Genomic DNA, 18,588 nt, shown 5'->3' on the forward strand with positions numbered 1-18,588 from the left:
TGGGAGGAGTTAGGAAACATTAAAAGGAGGCTCCTTAAGCACTATGCAGCTTTCAGGTTGCACCAAGGGCTACAGGAAAGAAGGAACAAAGAATAAAGAATAAAGACTTCAGGAGAATTTGAAAGCTTATACACTGTTTTGTGATATTTTGGTTGTTGTTGGCCTAATAATGCACAAATGACAACGCTGGAATTATTTTTCTGTTATTTTCTGTTTAACTTGGGAAATCCAATAAATCAATAATTCTCCATTTTCAATATTGCAATAGTAGTCTACTTGACAGGGCTACTGTAAGGATTAATAGCATGATAAATTATATTGTTCTGCAGAACATAGAAAGGGATTGAAAATAATGCAACATATTGAGTACATTTTATCATGGATTAGTATTGGTAGTGTTATTTTGAGAGTTTAATTCTTGTGTCTTTTAGACAGAAAATGGAACAGGAGAAATCTTTTAAATTGTTTGTACCACCAATACTGAATAATACCCTAGTATCTGCAGTCAAACCACAGACAAGCAAACGAGATGGACGATGTTTTCAGGTAAATAAAAACTGTTACTTTAAAATACATATAGCAAGTTTACAAAGGCTGACCAGTGTTTTAAAAATTAAAGATTACCTGTATTTCCATTTATCCACACTTAAACATTGATAACTCAAAATGCAACATTCCAAAGTTTTGAAATTTGAAACTACAAAACTAAAGGAAAATGCCATTCATATGAAAATTAAAAGTAGACACTCAACTCATTCTAGACAATGTTGGGCTACATGGACAAATAATCTGACACTATTAGAATACGGCTTCCTGTGTTTATTCGTGTCTATGTGTTTATGATCCTATATCCTAGTATGTTCCACTTGCACTTATGGTTTGCACAATGACTGGGGCAACCCAGTCAGATGGGCGGGGTACAAATAATAAAGTTATTATTATTTTAAATTCCTAGTTCCCTGTATGTTCTACTTCCTCATTAAAACATCTGAGTTGATCTTTGCCCATGTCTACATAACCTACTCTTAGCCTTTTGGAGTGGAGTGCTTGAAGTTATGAAATTGCCCAGTATGAATATATTTTCTAAGACCGTAATACCCTTAAATTAGAATTAGTTTTAATGACAGCTTAACCTGATTTCATAACTTGGCAGTAAGTCCTATTGATTTTAGCATATTGCATTTCCAAGTAATCTGTTTATGATTGGGGATGAGCATGTCCATTAAAAGGTATTATTATTTCTATAATGTTTTATTTTTCCAGGATTTTAGCAAGGGAACTGAAGATGATTATAACTTGCCTTTTGGGATGAAAAGTATGTCAAAACATATAGAAGTCATAGGTAAGATTAAAACATAAAAATAAATATTAAAGAAGATGGAATGGTAGACCTTGAAAAGTGAAGTAACCATTAGAACTAGAGCCAGTTTGTGCTGGAGTCATCTCTGAGAACTTCTGCAGTATTTAAAGTTGTGTTGTTTGTATTAAAATTGTACTTTGTTATAACGGATATATGTCATTCATTTGCTTTCTATTATTTTTTGGTAAGTCAGAATCCAATATATTCTGTATTCCATTTGTAGCCTATGATGTTTGTATGGACATACACTTATTAATAAGACTAACACATAGCAATTTAGGAATTAATACTGTTATTCAGTTGTATTGTTATTATAATGTTTGTAACTTATAATTATGCATATTTATTGTTAAATAATCAGACATTAAATGTTGTATTTCCAGAACCTGTAAAACCTGTTCCTGAGCTAGAAATGGAGGTGAGTTAAATATACTGTTGCACGCCACCCATATCTCTGAGTGGTGCAAGATTCCAGGGGTTCCAGGTGCTCACCCAGGGTCAGAGTTTCCATTTTGAAATGAGACGCAGCAGAGACTGTGGTGTCTTTAGGATATATGGTTTATTTACACATATATACAACCTAAGCCTATGATGGAGGGGTTCATAGCATCAACACCCTAAGAGGCTCTTGTTTCTTCCATAGCTGCAGCCTTGGATTCAAATAGAAATCAAACATTGTGTTCTGACCCTCTCTACAACTTGTTGCCTTTACCAGCCTGCAACATTATTTCCTCTAGGTTACATCATAGCCAACTCTCAACTCTGGCCTTTTGTCTTATAGCTGACTCTGAGTTGAGGGAGGGCCCCACCCATTTGCTTTCTGGCACAGAGCCCCCTCTGCTTAGATTTTAAAATGATCCATTACCTTTCCTTTGTTCTCTTAATGGCCCATCTCTCAGGCGATCTTCTGACCACCGGAAGCTGGGTCCAGGGATTAAAAATCTGGCATTCAGTTTAACCCCCCCCCCAAGACTTGATTAAATTCTAACACCTTCCTTTAGGGGAGCCCGGCACACTCAAACTCATAACACTACATTTTGTGTAGTGTACAATAAAAACAATCTATTATCAGCATTATCTGAATGTGTTTGGATCACATTAGTTTCAGTTCTCAACTTTCCACCTATGTTCTTTCACCATGCTGACACCTAGTTTCTCAATTTAGGAATATACAGGCACTGTTGAAAGAAACTGATTTTATAGATCCATTTCAATCGGGGTTTAGGTCCAGTTCTGGCACAGAAACTGCCTTGGTTATCCTGTATGATGACTTCTGTTGGGTGAGAGAGACAGGGGAAATGTGTCCTTGTTAATTCTCATTGAACTTTCCATGGCTTTTGATACCATTGACTATGGTATCCTTCTGGAGTGGCTGTCCAGGTTAGGAGTGGGTGGTACTGCTTTGCAGTGGTTCTGGTCCTACTTAGATGTACATTTCCAAAGGATGATGCTTTGGGAGTGCTTTTCAGTCCCATGGAACCTCAGGGTTAAATTTTATCCTCTATGTTGTTTAACTAACTATGTTGTTTAGCATGTTATCTAAACATGCTAAAAACATCCCTGTTCACAGAGGCCTTTGCTGGTTCTTGATACCAACTAATTGTCATAACTTTTTAGTTCATTTTGTTTTAACTTGACTTATTTTTATCATTGTTGTATTTTTAAGGGACTTTATTCTAAACTGACTTAAGATGTTTTCATAAAAGGCAATATAGAAATGTTTTAAGTAAATAGAATTTCAGTCACTGTCACATTACTAAATTGTATATTTCATACTGTCCTTGGTGCACACAACGAACAGGTTTTTTTTAATGGCTAATGTGGGTATCAAAATTTAAATGAAAAGGCATTTCATTAAAAACCTTTAAATTAAACATTATATAATAAATTATTAAACCTGCCTTTATAGAACATGGAGACAATGAATGAGCTTTATTCAAGGCTTTACAAAGAAGCTGAAAAGATCAAGAGATGGAAAGTCACTACAGAATATGAATTAAAGGAAAAGGAAAGAAAATTGCAAGAAAACAGAAAGATTATAGAAGCACTACGTAAAGCTATTCAAGAGTTACAGGCTAGTGTTTATAACATTTTTAAATATATAATTATAAGATAAGAATAAAATGCTTTTAAAAAATTAGGGCACAGTCCATCCCAGCATGGGTGCAATGCCTGCACATGGAGGGATTGTCATAGCCTACTACACTCTCCAGCCTCAAGCTGGTGCAGGGATCAGACCCTATTGTCCTGCGCACTAGTCTGCTGTGGCTGCTGTGAATGGCCAGGCTGTAAATGTGATTTTGGCTCCACCATTCTGCAAAGCCCTGCGGGTGGGGGTTAGGATCGCAAATGTGTGCTGACATTGTCCAGCCCTCCTCTCTTCTTCCCCAATCCCTGTCATGAGGGAAAGGTGCTGTACATGATTTTGCAGGAAGAAGAAGTTGAGTCCATTTGTACAGTATCATGTTGTATATATTATTGAGGATGACCTACTTGCTTACAGATTACTTCTTGCTTAGGTATTAAATAAAGACTGGTAAAATTAAAACATGTACTGTACAGGTTACGTATGTAAATCATGGGATCTTGCTGGAATTTTGTGACTTTCAAGCTTACTTTCATTTCAAGCTTTTAAAATGCACATGTAGTTTGTGATGTAATAAATGCAACAATACCCAAGTCTAATAAATATGTATTTTGGGAAACTGACATTTCCCCCTTTGATAGTGATAATTATTAGTTCATCCAGACAAAAGCATGCTTTTTATATCTTTGTTTTATAAATTTAGTTTGAAAATGAAAAACTAAGCTTAAAACTGGAAGATGTAATACATGAAAATAAAGATCTTCTAAAAGAGTAAGTAATATTAGGATAATAATTTTGTAATCATTTGTTTATGCTATAGTATGAGGCAATTAATTACCCCTTCTAATTACACTCATTGTCATGAGAGATCTGTAAGATAAACCTTTATCTTTTATAAAAGGAGAACTATTCCTATCTAGGACTCACAAGTTTTTCAGGTTGTTCTTCTGTCCTTGGTACCACACTGGCTCATAAAGTCACAAAAAGTAATCAAAACCTGCATGTTTTTGCCATACTTTGTTTGCTCTTTTTTTTTAAACTATTCTTCTGTGTCTTCTTTAGTGTGTTTTAAAAAACACCACTTTTCACAGCTGCATTTCTGTGTGCTCCTCCCCTCCTTATTTCTTCCCTTCATGATTGTTTTCAGGTGGAGAGGGCTTTTCTCCTTGGCAATCAGTGACTTTTGGCTTGAAACCTTGGGCAAGGTTTCTAAGAAGCTCAGTGTGCTGCAGTGCTAGATATCATCGGAGTATTACAACTCCTCTTGTACTTTGTCCATAACAGTGGTGATGGGAGAGTGGCAGGCAACATAGCTGGTGTGACTTCAGTGGTCCTGCTGAATATGTCCAATAATAGTTCCACAATGGCTTCTGCAGTTCCCCCATCCAATTTGACCATGGCAGCAGCCATTTCTCAGCACAGTTGTGGGGTCGACTGTGGCAAAACCAGCTGCTGTTGATCAGTGCAAAGCCTGATATATGGTGGAGCTTGTTCAACCACATACTGGCCAGACTCAATGGCTGTCTCCCTGCCACCTGACTGTATGTGACAGGTGTGCAGTGGAGGTGTTTCTGGAGGTAGAGAGGCCTGCTCAAATGCAAGAACAAAGAGCTTCTGTTGTGGCTTTCTGTTCTTCAAGTGAAGAATTTTATGAGTTTCAATCATCTCATGTAAATTAATTGCCTTTTGCTGTGTCAGACCCATCTATTACTGTGTTTCCTTTTGATTAGTTTGTCCCTTTGCCATAAGGGCAGCCTTTGCAACTGACAGATTCCATGTTGCATCAAATTACAGATGCCTTACTAGGAGATATTTCTTAGCACTTTATAAGTCTTAATGTGGTTTCTAGGCGGGACATGGGTGGCACTATGGTGTAAACCACTGAGCCTCTTGGGCTTGCTGATCAGAAGGTCAGCAGTTTGAATCTGTGCGACAGGGTGAGCTCCTGCTGCTCTGTCCTAGCTACTGCTAACCTAGCAGTTTGAAAGCACACCAGTGCAAGTAGATAAATAGGTCCCGCTGTGGCGGAAGGTAAATGGCATTTATGTGCGCTCTGGTTTCTGTCACAGTGTTCCATTGCACCAGATGCGGTTCAGTCATGCTGGCCACATGAGCTGGAAAGCTGTCTGGACAAATGCCAGCTCCCTTGGCCTGAAGCGAGATGAACGCCACATCAAATTCTCCTTTCTATATATTATATTTTTCCTTGCCACTTTCCCTTGTTCAAGCAAAGTGCTGGCTTTATTTATAAAGACAGTGCTGCATATGCATTGAACTCAGTGTTATATAAATTACATGGAGACAGTGTTTCGTAGCACAATTTGAACGCTTGTCCTAGTTGCTAGGGCACCACTGGTTTCTCTAGGCAAGCAACCCATCTGTATCCTCATGACAGCTTGTGCATAAGGAAATGTTGTGGTTTCTTTGTAGCTGTTTGTCTGTTGGGTGTGTCTACTGGGTGACATCTTGGTTTTTTTTTACTATTTCCCCCCTCCCCATATTTGCCTGGGTGATACAGATTTCACAGGATTTCAAATTTGCATTACTTTTTTCTGTAAAGCATAATGGACACAAATAATACTAGGGATATAATGCTGATGTAACTGTTTTTCTCCCCAGAAACAGTGCTGCAAGACATTTGTGCAATTTGCTCAAAGAAAAGTGCATGCAATTGATGGAGAAGTCTAACAAATGTAAATATCTCTTTAAAAGTGTTTGCATTCCCCCCACCCCCGCAAAGATTCTCATAGACTGTTTATAACATCCTTTCCCATGTTAGCCTTACACTGGGAACTGCTTTGCTAGTCAGTTCTGCAGGAAAAGCAACAGCTTATAGTCTTACAAACAGGAGTTCAAGGTGTTGATTTTTAAACTCCAGATGTTCCTTTGCATCCTTAAAAACAAGTAGGAGAGCATTATTTTGTTGGGATGAACTGAAGAGCAATTCCATATGATGGGAGTACTAGAAAGGCATTCTGAGTTGTGACTCCTTAGTTGCAAAACATCTTGTCTCTAAAGACTCACTAGAGTTCAGGAATTTTAGTAGAATAACAGGTCATTGCTATTCTTATTACTTTATCTCTGATTTTTTTTACATGTTAAAATAAATCTTTAATCTTTTATATTGTTAATTTTGTTTTAGATGAACATGAACAAGAGGAAACCAGACAGATGTATGTGGATCTTAATAATAACACGGAGGTAAAAAAGACACATATTTTATAGTAGCATTATATATACACACACAGCACCCTGGTGTCCTCTGTGATGGTGCACACCTGCTTTCAGTTCCTTTTTGCTCCAAACTCTTGCCTCTCATAGTTTCATTTTCCTTTGAAAAAAATGAAATATAGAAAAAACACCTTTTAAAAAGGAGAGGTGTGAGCTGTGGTTAACCCAGGATTCAGCTGATAGCATCCTTCAAGAATTTGGTCTTCGGTTTACAGATGTTATATTGCCTGAGATCCTACAAGTATCAGCACTGTTTTTTAATATTTATGTGCAGTTGCTGAGAGCAGTTTTCCATAGGTTTGGAATTACTTATTATCAATAAGGTAATGATGTGCAACTGTTTATTTCATTAACTCAGGGATGAATTAAATATTAGATAGTAGACAGATCTGGGAATCTTGGTCTCCACTAACCATTTAAAAGGTGGTTAGAGTGCATGATCTGTGAGAGGTGGCAAGTGGTGGTGGTGGGGAGAGCACTTACCCCTTATTCTTTGCGTCACTTGTTATTCCCTTCTCCTCCCTTACATTTTCCTCCAGCTAGGGTAGATGTGTGTTTGCTGTGTTTGGCAGAAAAGCAGATGGGGAGTGGGTTATTCCCTCCTCACTCATCTGTTGCCTCTCCCCTTGAAAACCACACTATCCACCTACCTTTTTAAAGATGATCCAGCAATGCTTTTAATTAGTAGGTACTCTTTAATGTCTTAAGAAAAAATATTTATAACAAGGGATTGTTCTAACCGTTGAGTGAATGACTATTGGTGTTAGGGGCTCCATCGGGGTGGGGGGCTTTGACCCCCCCCAATTTTCAAAGAGGGGGCTGGGCCCCCTCAAAATTCTGTAGCATTTGGATGTGCAGTGGCTACCACTGCTAACACAAGGCCCACCAGGCTGCCGGCGCAATGCCTCCCAAGCCGCTGCTAATGCCATAAGGACTGTTGGGCTACTAACAGACCTGCTAGGACACCAAAACCAATGCGGAAGTGCAGCTGCAGTGGTTTGCGGTGGCTCCTCCTGCTGCTGCTGCAGAGGGGAAGCAGCCCCTGGGCCATGGCAGCAGCAGCAGGAGGAGCTGCTAGCGCTGCTGGCCATGGAAAACAAGCTGCTGTGGAATGCCTGGACATGACATCATGATGTCACATGCAATGCAACCCCCCCATTTCCTACCCAATTGGTGTGAATTTTAAATATATATATATTCACTGGCATTATAGGAAGTTTGTTGTTACTAATTGTTTATTTACATCTTTTAGAGAATGATACATGCCTTTGAGGAACTTCGTGTACAAGCAGAAAACTCCAGATTGGAAATGGTTTTTAAATGTGAGAATCTTTTTAAAATTTATGGCATATGTGTAATTATTTGAGAGAAGAAGTGGTTACTGATGGGAGAAGCCTGGGATACGGGTAGAGCTTGGATGAAATCAGCAGTAGCTAGTAAGGTAGCACGGGTGGGACACAGTTGCTGTCCTGGCTTCCCAACATGGAAAAAGCAAGCCAAGGAGAGCACACCAGCTAGATTCATGCTGCAACTCATTCTGGGTCATGCACGTGGTACTAAACTATAATTTAGCATAGGGGTGAGAAACCTCAGGCATTGTAGCCAAATGGTAGTAGTTCATATCTCTCTATCTGATCCTTGGTTGACCCACATCCCTCCTGAGCCACACCCACTCTCCCACTGATCCTGCTTTATACCCTCCTTGAGTGTTTTGAGCCTAGCTGACCTCTGATAATACCTCTTGATTGGAAGATAGAGAGGGATGAGTGAATCTGTGTAGAAACAGCCTACTGTACAAAGCAAAATAAATAAATAAATAAATAAATTAAATATCATTTATTGATCTGTCCACTTTTGCTTCTGGCCCATTAGCCACTGGTATGCGATTCCTGAAAAGCTGCCATTAGTGAATGTAGCTTTGAAGCTGAAACAGGTTCTCCATAATTGGTTTAGCAGGATGCGTGAACATACACATTGACATATGAATGAGTGATATCTATAAATGTGTGAATCATCTTCCTCTTTTAGTATGTTTATTGTCATGTAGTTACTAAAAATATCCATGATTTTTATTTTGGAAGTAAAAGAAGAAGCAGAAAAAATAGGACAACTTGAAAAAGTCCACAAAAGAGAGATGGATGCAATGGAAAAACAGGTTTGTTTTATTGTTACTGAGATTAATAACATTATGTTAGTTATACACAAGACCCCACATGAACCAACCAGGACTCTACGTTCATAATCCAAGGCCCTTTTTCATGTGCATCCTCAGAGGGAGGGTGTCAGCACAAGAAAGGGCCTTCTTAGTGGTGGCTTCCCACTTACTGAATGCTTTTGTGGGGAGGCACACCTGGTGCCATCATTATCTACCTTTAGGTGCCAGGCCAGAACATTTCTTATTTTGCTAGGCTGTTGGCTTTTTATTAGCTGTGGCCTCAGACAGTTGGTGGGATGTCTTAATTCTGCCTTTTTATAAGTATGAATGTGTTTGTTAGTCACATGAGTTACTTTTTGTAAAAAATGTAACTAATAAGTAAAAATAAAAAGTGGAACATGCAGCAAAATCTTGCAGTTTCACATCTGGTGCAGTTTTATACCTGGTTTTACATCTCTCCCCCCCCCCTTCAGCATTCCTCAGTCTTCATTGAGCTACAGTGGTACCTCAGGTTAAGAACTTAATTCGTTCCGGAGGTCTGTTCTTAACCTGAAGCACCACTTTAGCTAATGGGGCCTCCTGCTGCTGCTGCTGCTGCGCTGCTGCTGCACGATTTCTGTTCTCATCCTGAAGCAAAGTTCTTGCGTATGTAACCTGAAGTGTATGTAACCCGAGGTACCACTGTATTTGGGGGTTCTTCTATTCTAATGCTGTGACCATGCGACATTCTTGAATATGTACATACTCACTCACTCACTCACTCACGCAGAGGCATATAGCTCAACCTCCTCAGCTGATCCATGTAGATCAACTGATGGTGGGGGTTTAAATGCCGCCCTCCATCAAATGATCAATCTGAGAACCAGGAATGGCCAACTTGTATCTGCTTCAGGGTGCTGGACTTCACCCACCTCAGCGCTGTCTACTTTATATTTTCCTCTTTTTGTCTTGGGAGCCAGATTAGATCTCTGAACGGGGTGTTAGCCATCACTGGTTTAAACTAACCACAGATCCCAGTTCAGATGACACAACACTGTGGTTAATTATTGATAAATAATTATTGATAAAATGTAAAATTTTGCATGGTGGAAAAAGTGTATAGAGAGACATTTTTTGGATTTCCGGGGTGGCACCATCGGTAATGGCGGACTCCCTCTGAATTGGAGGGACCAGCTCCGCATGAAACGGGTCTTTTCTGCTGCGCCGAAGTGGGGACCCTCCTGGAAATCACAGGCGGATGAAGCCTGTGACCGTGGGACTCGGCGGGCACCCTTAGCGCCCCCCCAACCCGCAAAGGAACCCACTAACGGGCTCCGAAGCGACGAGGGGGAAGTGGCTCGGTGCTGTGAGTCAATTGCTTTTTCTGCGGAGCGAAGCCGTATAGCCGTTACCGGAGAGCGCTGCCTTTTTCCTGGGACAATTTGGCATCTAAAATAACCACCCGTGAGTACTGAAACATTGAAGAATTGGACTTGAATTAAGAACTGGCGAAATAGAAAGGAATTTGGACTTAAAATTTACCCTAAATTGGTACTGAAACGGGAAGGTCTAAACAGGAAGTCAGCCTTCCGTTTCCTTGTAGCCAGAACAAAGCAAAGACAACGTAAACTAGAGCTTTGAAAATCACTTTTAAAGGATTGGCTTTCATCATTTAAAATCGCTGAACCCCCCTTCGGCAGCAGGAGAAGAAGGGGGATCTTTTTTGGGCTGTTTAAACCTGCAGAAGTGAGTTTAAAGCAAAGTAATTTTCCATCGTCCTGATCCTGGAGCGGGGTGTCAGAATTGACGTTTGAAGCTCATTGACCAGAAACAAATGTTTCTGACAGATAGTTAAGAGAAGAGAAACATAGTGATCCCATTGTTTCCTTTCGCATTTTAAAAGAACAAATATGGACAAAATATCCTAAAAAAGAAACTTTGTTGCTATTGTTATCAAAAGAAAGAACAACTAGAAGCTTTCCCCCTAGAGGGGGACTGTGAAATTGTAACTAATTCCTGGGAGCTTGCAGCTGTCTCAGATTACAACCGTGGGAAAGGATTTGTGACCTTGCAGGACAATGTTTTCAGAAGCACTGTTGGGTGCTTTCTGCAAAATAAATGCCCTATTGGATCAGTTAAGCCAGAAGACGGATTTAATGAATAATGCGGCCAGAACCCTTGAACAGGTAGTGGGAAATTATATGGAGCCCACTCAGGAACTAAAACAGGAGTGTGCCATGACAGAACAACTGAAAGAAGAGGATGTTGCTGAATCTTGGGCGCCAGAGACAGAGGGAGCAGCGGCCCAGCAGGAACATAAATTTTTGGAGTTGACAAATGAACTTGGAAAAAACCAGACTTGGAAAAATAAAGTTTGGTTAGGTTTGGAAATGGGGGCCTGGATAGACCCCCCCTTTACAGGGAGATTTGGACTTTTCGAGTCTGGCAATGGGCCGTCAGATGTCTGGAGCTGTGGGGGCTCTCAATTTTGGAGGGAGTCTGGAACATGTTTTTAAATACCATATAGAGTCCAGTCTGGACTATGGAAAAGGGGCTGATTTGTTGAAAAGGGTCCAAAACATTACTAAGCTGGAGTTCCCGCGAATGAAAGGAAAATATGAAGAAGAACTGCGGAAGGGACATGGAAGAGACTTGAGGGCCTCGGATATAAGATTACCAGGTTAATGTGCTAGATTAATAGGTTAAAAAGGACTGACAAAGCCCGGGACCAGGAGGAAGGGACGCTGGATGAAGATTGAAGATTGGATTGTTTTTTTCTTTTTTTATATAATTAGGATTGTTTTATAAAATTAATGAATGTTAGAAAAATGTTGAAATGAAATTACTTGGCTCTTGTAAAAATGTCTAAAGAATTAGGTAAGAATGTTATGGTTAGGAGAAGTTGGTTAAAATAAGATTTAAGCAATGATCGACTGTATGGGACTGGCAGAATTGACGAGCAGAATCCGTGACCAGGGAGAAGAGTCGGCTGAAGAAGATTGGAAAAAATTTAAGGACTATTTACAGAAATATTGCAAAATTTCAGAAAGTTAGATGGTGTTGGATTGAAATTGAGAGGTTTCTAGTTGCAATGTTATATAAGAACATAGACGGGGGGAAAAAAGGGTTTGAAAAATAAGGTAATGTTACAAGCTGTAATGCTTTAAATGAAGGATTTGCTGAACAAATAATCTTAATTGGGATACAAGAAGGAGAAGTACGAGGAGGTCTGAGAAATGTGTTATTTAAAAGTACGGTTTATGAAATTTATGCCTTTGTTTAATGTTTCTGTTTGTTTTGTTTGTTTGTTTGTTTAAAAAATTGGAAAACTTAATAAATATTCTTAAAAAATAAAAAATAAAATAAGATTTAAGCTTTAAACTTTAAGGTTTCTATATGAGAAGATGAAAATAGATTAAGGTAATGTAATGACAGAATATTATGAATTAAGGAAAGGATTTGCTGCGATTATTATTAATCAGGATACAATAAAAGGGAGGAGGAGGAGGTCAAAGAAAGAAGGTATTGAAAATGGGGAATCTGAGAATGATGGTTTTATTTTTTATTTTTATTTTTCTGTCTTGTTTTTTCTTTGTGTGTGTGTAATTTTTTTTCTAAAAACAAAACAAAACTTTTTTCCAATAAATATCATTTTTTTTAAAAAAAGAGAGACATTTTTCTACAACTCTCATAACACTAGAATCTGGAGTCATTCAATGAATGTTAGAAGATTCAGAACAGCAAAAGGATGGACTTCTTCACATAGTACATAGTTAAACTATGGAATGCACTGGCACAAGATTTAATAATGACCACCAGCTTGGATGACTTTATAAAAGGATTAGACCAATGCATGGAGGAAAAGGCTATCAGTGATTGTTAGTCATGGTGGCTGAGTAATGCCTTGAATCTGAACTGCAGCTAATTTTAACTATGGTTAGTTGCAACAAACTGATTTCAGACTATAATTTATGAGACTAGCTTGCTTCAAGTAATCACGATTAACATTAAACACAGCTTAGAGTTTGAAATAAATGACAAAAAAACCAGAGGCTTTTCTCCTGGGCATGGTAGGCCAATTGGTGTCAAAGAAAGATAGGATGTTTTTTATGTATGCTACAACAGCAGCGAGAGTTTTACTAGCAAAGTATTGGAAGACACAAGAACTACCCACACTGGAAGAGTGGCAGACGAAAGTGATCGACTACATGGGACTAGCAGAGATGACGAGCAGAATCCGTGACCAAGGGAAAGAGACGGCGGAAGATTGGAAGAAATTCAAACTTTATCTTAAAAATATTTGCAAAATTACTGAGTGTTAAAATGTCATGGGTAAAGCATAACAGATTTGCAGCGTTAAATGATTGGATAAGAGGAAAGAAAGAGGTTAAAGAAAGGAATTAATAATAATTTGGATCAGGGGTTGCTGGAAAAAAAGTTTAAAATAGAGATGCAGAAAAGGGGGGCATGGGGAAGTCGCTGAAATTGGGTACATGAAAAAATCTATGAAATTATACATGTTTATATGTTTGTTTGTTTGTGTTTGTCTTTTGTACTGTTTTATATTATATGTGGAAAAACCAATAAAAAATTTTATTAAAAAAAAAATGAAATAAATGCTAAATTGTGATTAATCTAAAACAGAAGTGGAAGCTTCTGATCTCTTCATGGCTGCGCAGGAGGAGGAGCATGCAAGCCCAATATGAAATTCATAATTCTAAACCATGATTTAGTCTATTGTCTGAATGCAGCAATGTAAGATTATGTTGTAGGATGATCTTTCTCATATCTCCTGTAACTGATAATGGTTTCTATATCTAAAAAGGCAAATATTAAACCATGTGCATAACACAGAAATGTGAAGCTGAAATGGCTATTTATGTGCATAAATTATTCTTTTTATTAGGTGTCAGACTTGGCAGTGCAAAATGGTGAAAAAGATAATAAAATGAAACACTTAAACCTACAGTTACAAGAATCAACAGAGTTTATTGCTGAGTTAAAAGAAATAAAAAGTAAGCATTTTTATGATTTTATTCCAAATAGCATTATTAGAAGTAGTGGTACAGCATACTGAACCAACTGGTTGCCCTCAGATTTTTTTTTAAAAAAGATTTTATTTATAAACACTAATAACAAACAAAAAATTGCAAATGTTGTAAACTGATGATTATACAAATAACTACCATCTTTGATATACCAGTGGTATTGATACAGAGATTGTTTAAGCTACCCAAATTTCTCTCATTGATGCTGACAGACAAATTTGTGCATTGGGACCTGTAGTATTTGCAAATGAAATGAAAAGACTATTGTCCACATGTTCTTACCAGAGTATGATTTGCAAGTTCTTTAAATCTTTCCATTTTTGTGTCCTTGAAATAATAGCTGCAGCTAGCATCCATGTTAGTAAATCCTTCAGTTATTTATTATTTATTTAATTTCATAAAATGTATATACCACTTGATTGGAGAAAACCTCAAAGTAGTTTACAAAAAGTTACAAAGTACCCACATGTCCATCCCAAAATTCAACAAAGCAAGTTCAGGAGACATATCAGTTTTACAGATTTTAGACATTTATTTATGGATAAAACTTAGAGATCCTTGGGTTTCCCACCAGAAATGGTAGAAGGTACCTTTACCACCACCTCCATGGCAACAATTTGTTGTGATGTCAATTGGTAAAACCTCATTGGCATGCAGTGCCACCTATGGGTGACTTTTAATGTACACTCCCTTACATATGCTCAAACTGACCTATACTGTACAGTCTAGATCAGAGCAGTCCAACCTCATAGACCAAGTGGGCTGCAAAAGACTTTGACACAGAACCCACAGGCCACACACTGAATTAAATTTCCATATCACTAAGTAAAGTTTTTGCAATATTGTTAATACTATTTAATAAACACAATGAATATATTCGAATTAATAGCTTTATTTTTTATTAAACAAATCTAATACACAAAGTCAGGGTGAGTCCCTGACAGATAGATAGACACAAAGCATGGATATGCCGAAGGATCTAGGATTGGAGTGTGTGTGCGTGTGACCCCTGAAATCCTGCCCAAGGAAGGTCCGAGCACATGGAATGCGAGTCAAAGCGATTTCAAACAGGAGCTGAGTTTGCTCTTCCTGCCAGGCAGGTTTTTTCACACAACTGAGATCTACCCACTATGATTGCCCCAAACCTCAGAAATGTCTGAAAATGTGTTGTCTTTTACTTTTAAATTTAGAACAACATGATGAAGCGTTTAAAAAAGCACAGACTAAACAAAATGACTTATTGACTGAACTGGAAGAAACTAAAAGTTCTTTGCAAAAGGCAGAGGTATGGACTTGCAATATTTTTTGTACAATAATACAGAACAGAAGTGAACATTTTCTGAATTGTATCTTAATTTCAATATATTCTTTATTCTGTTTAGAATACTTGTAAGGGTTTAGAAACTGAGTTGCAAACTGCAATAAAAACATTAATTCAAGTAACTGAACAAAAGGAAGAAACAATAGAAGAATTTAAAGAATTTAAAAGAACAAGTGCATCAGTTATTGATGATCTCCAGGCCAAAGTTTCCAGTTTGAAGGAACTGCTAGAAAAAGAAGAAATGAGGTAAAAATGACCTTACATGCATACATAAGAAAGAATAGCACTATTGGTGATAACAGAGTTTCACAGAATGACAAGAACATTGAGAATTTGTCACTTAATTACAAGCTTTGCCCAGTCTTTACACATGAAACCCTCTTTGAAAAGGAGTATTTGTTCAGGTATATAGTCAGGACAAAATAAATACTCCCCATTCCCAAATAGCTTTAAGATATGATTATTTGTTCTCTAAGGGTTACGTAGAAACAGTATCCCCACAGTTTGTGTTTCTTCTTTAAATAGCAACCATGCATGGGAAGTGGGGATCACAGTCTGGACCATGGAACATGGGAGGGGAAACCTAGCAGTTTCCCTCATAAGGGTGAATAATAGCTTTGGTGTGAATAATGAGGCGGGTTTTCAAAAAAAAATCAGGGTAGTTTGCTTGGGGTAATATGCACTGGAAAATTTGCTAATGCCCTAGACCAGTGGGTCCCAATTGGTGGTCTATGGACCTCAGGGGGTCCGTAGCAACATGCACATAAAACTACCATAGAAATATCAAAATTTTCAAAAGTAGGGGCTTAAGTCCACAGTACTTAGCTAATTGGGAACCACTGCCCTAGACTCATAGAGAGTGATCTAATTTAGCATATTTATTTTACATCTGTTTAGTAAACAAAGTTAAAAAAGATTAACTGCCAAGTTGGCCTAATATATCCGCTCATTGTTACTCATGACTTTACAAAACTGAAAAAATTCCTTTTTTTTTTTTTTTGTGGGGGATTGTTCTTAGGACAATTTCATGAAGCAAAAGGTTAACCCCCTCTCTCCATGCATTGTGGTACTCATCCTGATCAGCTCCCACTATATCATCTGTTTAAAAACAAACCCAGAATGGGATCAGGGGGAAGAAGTGTGCATGGAACACCCATTTGTATATAACTTGTATACATGTAGTATGTATTATACTTGAGGATATGGAAATGGAAAAATATGATATTTGACTGGATTTAACGTATTACTTTAGAACACGGTTTCCCAATCGTGGGTCTGCAGCTGTTGTTTAACTACAGCTTCCATCATCCCTAGCTAGCAGGACCAGTGATCATGGTTACTGTAGTCCAAAAACACCTGGACACCCAAGTTTGGGAAACGCTGCTTTATGGCCAAAGCACATTGTGCTGGGAGATCCATGACTAACTTCCAATTGTTTTTGATTTTTTAAAAACTAAATGTGGTAAGAGTGGGGGAACTGCTAATTTGATCAAGGAAGTGATGCAGTGACTGGAACCAGTTAACCTTTGCAACTCCATTTATCCAGTTTAATTTGCTTCAAGATGTTATTTTCTCTGTGTACAAGTGTAGAAGTAAGTGCCTGTAGAATCTGACAAGGGTCCTTTAAATCAGCACACCCAGCTCTCCAAGAGGTCAAGGCCAACTGCAGAATAAGCTTTGTTTGCCTACACAAGTCTTCACAAAATCTCAGCTCTTTGTTGTAAAGCTCAGTCAGCAGGGTTACTGGGAACTGCCCAGGGTCTTCACCTTTTCTGGAGCCATTTCTTGTGTCAAAGTCCCAAGTCCCAAAACCAAAAACTTCACACATAGTATTACTATTTAAGGAATTCCAATGATATCTTTTGTTTTTATAAAATTATTTAAAAGATCCTTCCTTTTCTGTTTGTTTGTTGACCAAGAGAAAGGAAAGATGGGGCAAAGTCAGCTGAGGATCGGAAAGAAAAGTTAGGTCTGTTACTCAACCTGCCACTCAGGTTTAATGCATCTTTACAGCCATGTTCCTATAGACATTTCTGTCAGTGTTTGAAAAAGAAAAGGTTCTGACCTCCTTTTTACTCCTTTGCCTAGTCCTTGTACCTTAGTCGGCACAAAAGAGTCTTTGAGAAAGAGTATTCTTGCAGAGTATTGCTGCTTTTATTCTTAAAAAGTCTTCTTCTCCAACCACAACCGACAGCTTTTACACACACCAAACACAACCAGCTTTCTACCATCCAACCAACCCACACCAAACACTAACATTGACCACTCTATATATACAGGTACAATTAGGTGAAAGGTTGCATAAGTCATTGTAGGCCACTGCCTCATGCTTACTTACGGTAGTTCTTCTAGCATTAAAGAAACAGCAGCCAATTTTTAGCTGTGACAATTTCTACCATTAATAGGCATTTCAAGCAGTAAATATATGTGTCTTAACAGTTAGACAAATATGTTTCTCTCCCAAGTTCATCGCTATATGATTTGCTGATTTAATCAATTTTTCATTTCTTATTAAATCATACGCTGAATGTTTTCAATGAATTTAATAGACAGAAGGAACTCAGGGATGATTCAGATATATTGGTTTTGGAACTCCAAAAGAAATCAGCTGAATTAGGTATGTTGAGGAATAGAGGTACTGTGGTTTTTTTTAACTAATTATTATTATTAGCAGTGATAGTTCTATTATATGAATATTCATCTAAGTCCTGTGTTCAGTATGGAAATTCAGTAGTGTAGCAGTTATTGTTTCCTTTGTTAGGCAAGAAAGAAGGAGCCAGTTGTTTAGAACCAACAATGATGGTTCTCAAATTTTTTTCTGCTAATCCTTCTCTTTCTCTTAGGTAGGAAGTTTTAATACTCTCTCTTTTCAATACACAGTGATTTCTTTCCAGGGAAATCGAGTAATTCTGTCTTTCATTTTTGAGTATAAGTGGCTCTGTGTTGGGGCCAAACATGATGCTAAATGCAGCATTGGTAACCACATTGGTTGGGGTCGGAGGGGAGTAAATAGATGGTTCTGGGGAACTGATTTTTGCCTTGATTTCAGCATGCAGGGAGGGGAGGTTTAATTCTTTCCTCCCCCACCATGCCTCATTGAAAAATCCACTCACACACTTCCTATTAGCTCTAGGAGGGAAGTCTTTGTTAGAGAATTTTATCTGCTAGGACTGGAAGCAGGAGAGAGATAGGGCACAGAATCACAGACTTGTAGAGTTGGAAGGGACCACAAGTGTCTTTTAGTCCAACCCCCTGCAATGCAGGAATCTTTCACCCAATGTGGGGCTAGAACCCATGAGCCTGAGATTAAGAGTCTCATGCTGTAACAACATCTCAGCACATTGTGGTCCTGATGAAAACTGGCCCTCAGAGGGGCCTAATACAGCTGAACTTCAGGCTTGGCTAGTC

The 18,588-nt window shown here is 38.3% G+C and overlaps 1 protein-coding gene across 1 annotated transcript in view; it reads left to right on the top strand.

Annotated features, from left to right (window-relative positions):
- The window catches only part of SYCP1 (synaptonemal complex protein 1), a 47,179-nt gene that overhangs the window by 2,026 nt on the left and 26,565 nt on the right, over positions 1–18,588 (top strand). The window contains exons 2-14 of the mRNA XM_053393583.1: positions 432–546; positions 1,264–1,342; positions 1,744–1,778; positions 3,270–3,434; positions 4,150–4,217; positions 6,066–6,139; positions 6,589–6,647; positions 7,930–7,999; positions 8,759–8,832; positions 13,718–13,826; positions 15,050–15,144; positions 15,242–15,426; positions 17,730–17,797. Coding sequence (XP_053249558.1) covers positions 439–546; positions 1,264–1,342; positions 1,744–1,778; positions 3,270–3,434; positions 4,150–4,217; positions 6,066–6,139; positions 6,589–6,647; positions 7,930–7,999; positions 8,759–8,832; positions 13,718–13,826; positions 15,050–15,144; positions 15,242–15,426; positions 17,730–17,797 — 1,189 coding nt within the window. The 5' untranslated portion in view covers positions 432–438. The remainder of the gene's footprint in view (positions 1–431; positions 547–1,263; positions 1,343–1,743; positions 1,779–3,269; positions 3,435–4,149; positions 4,218–6,065; positions 6,140–6,588; positions 6,648–7,929; positions 8,000–8,758; positions 8,833–13,717; positions 13,827–15,049; positions 15,145–15,241; positions 15,427–17,729; positions 17,798–18,588) is intronic.

Source organism: Podarcis raffonei, chromosome 6, assembly GCF_027172205.1.
Source record: "Podarcis raffonei isolate rPodRaf1 chromosome 6, rPodRaf1.pri, whole genome shotgun sequence".
Taxonomy (NCBI): Eukaryota; Metazoa; Chordata; class Lepidosauria; order Squamata; family Lacertidae; genus Podarcis; species Podarcis raffonei.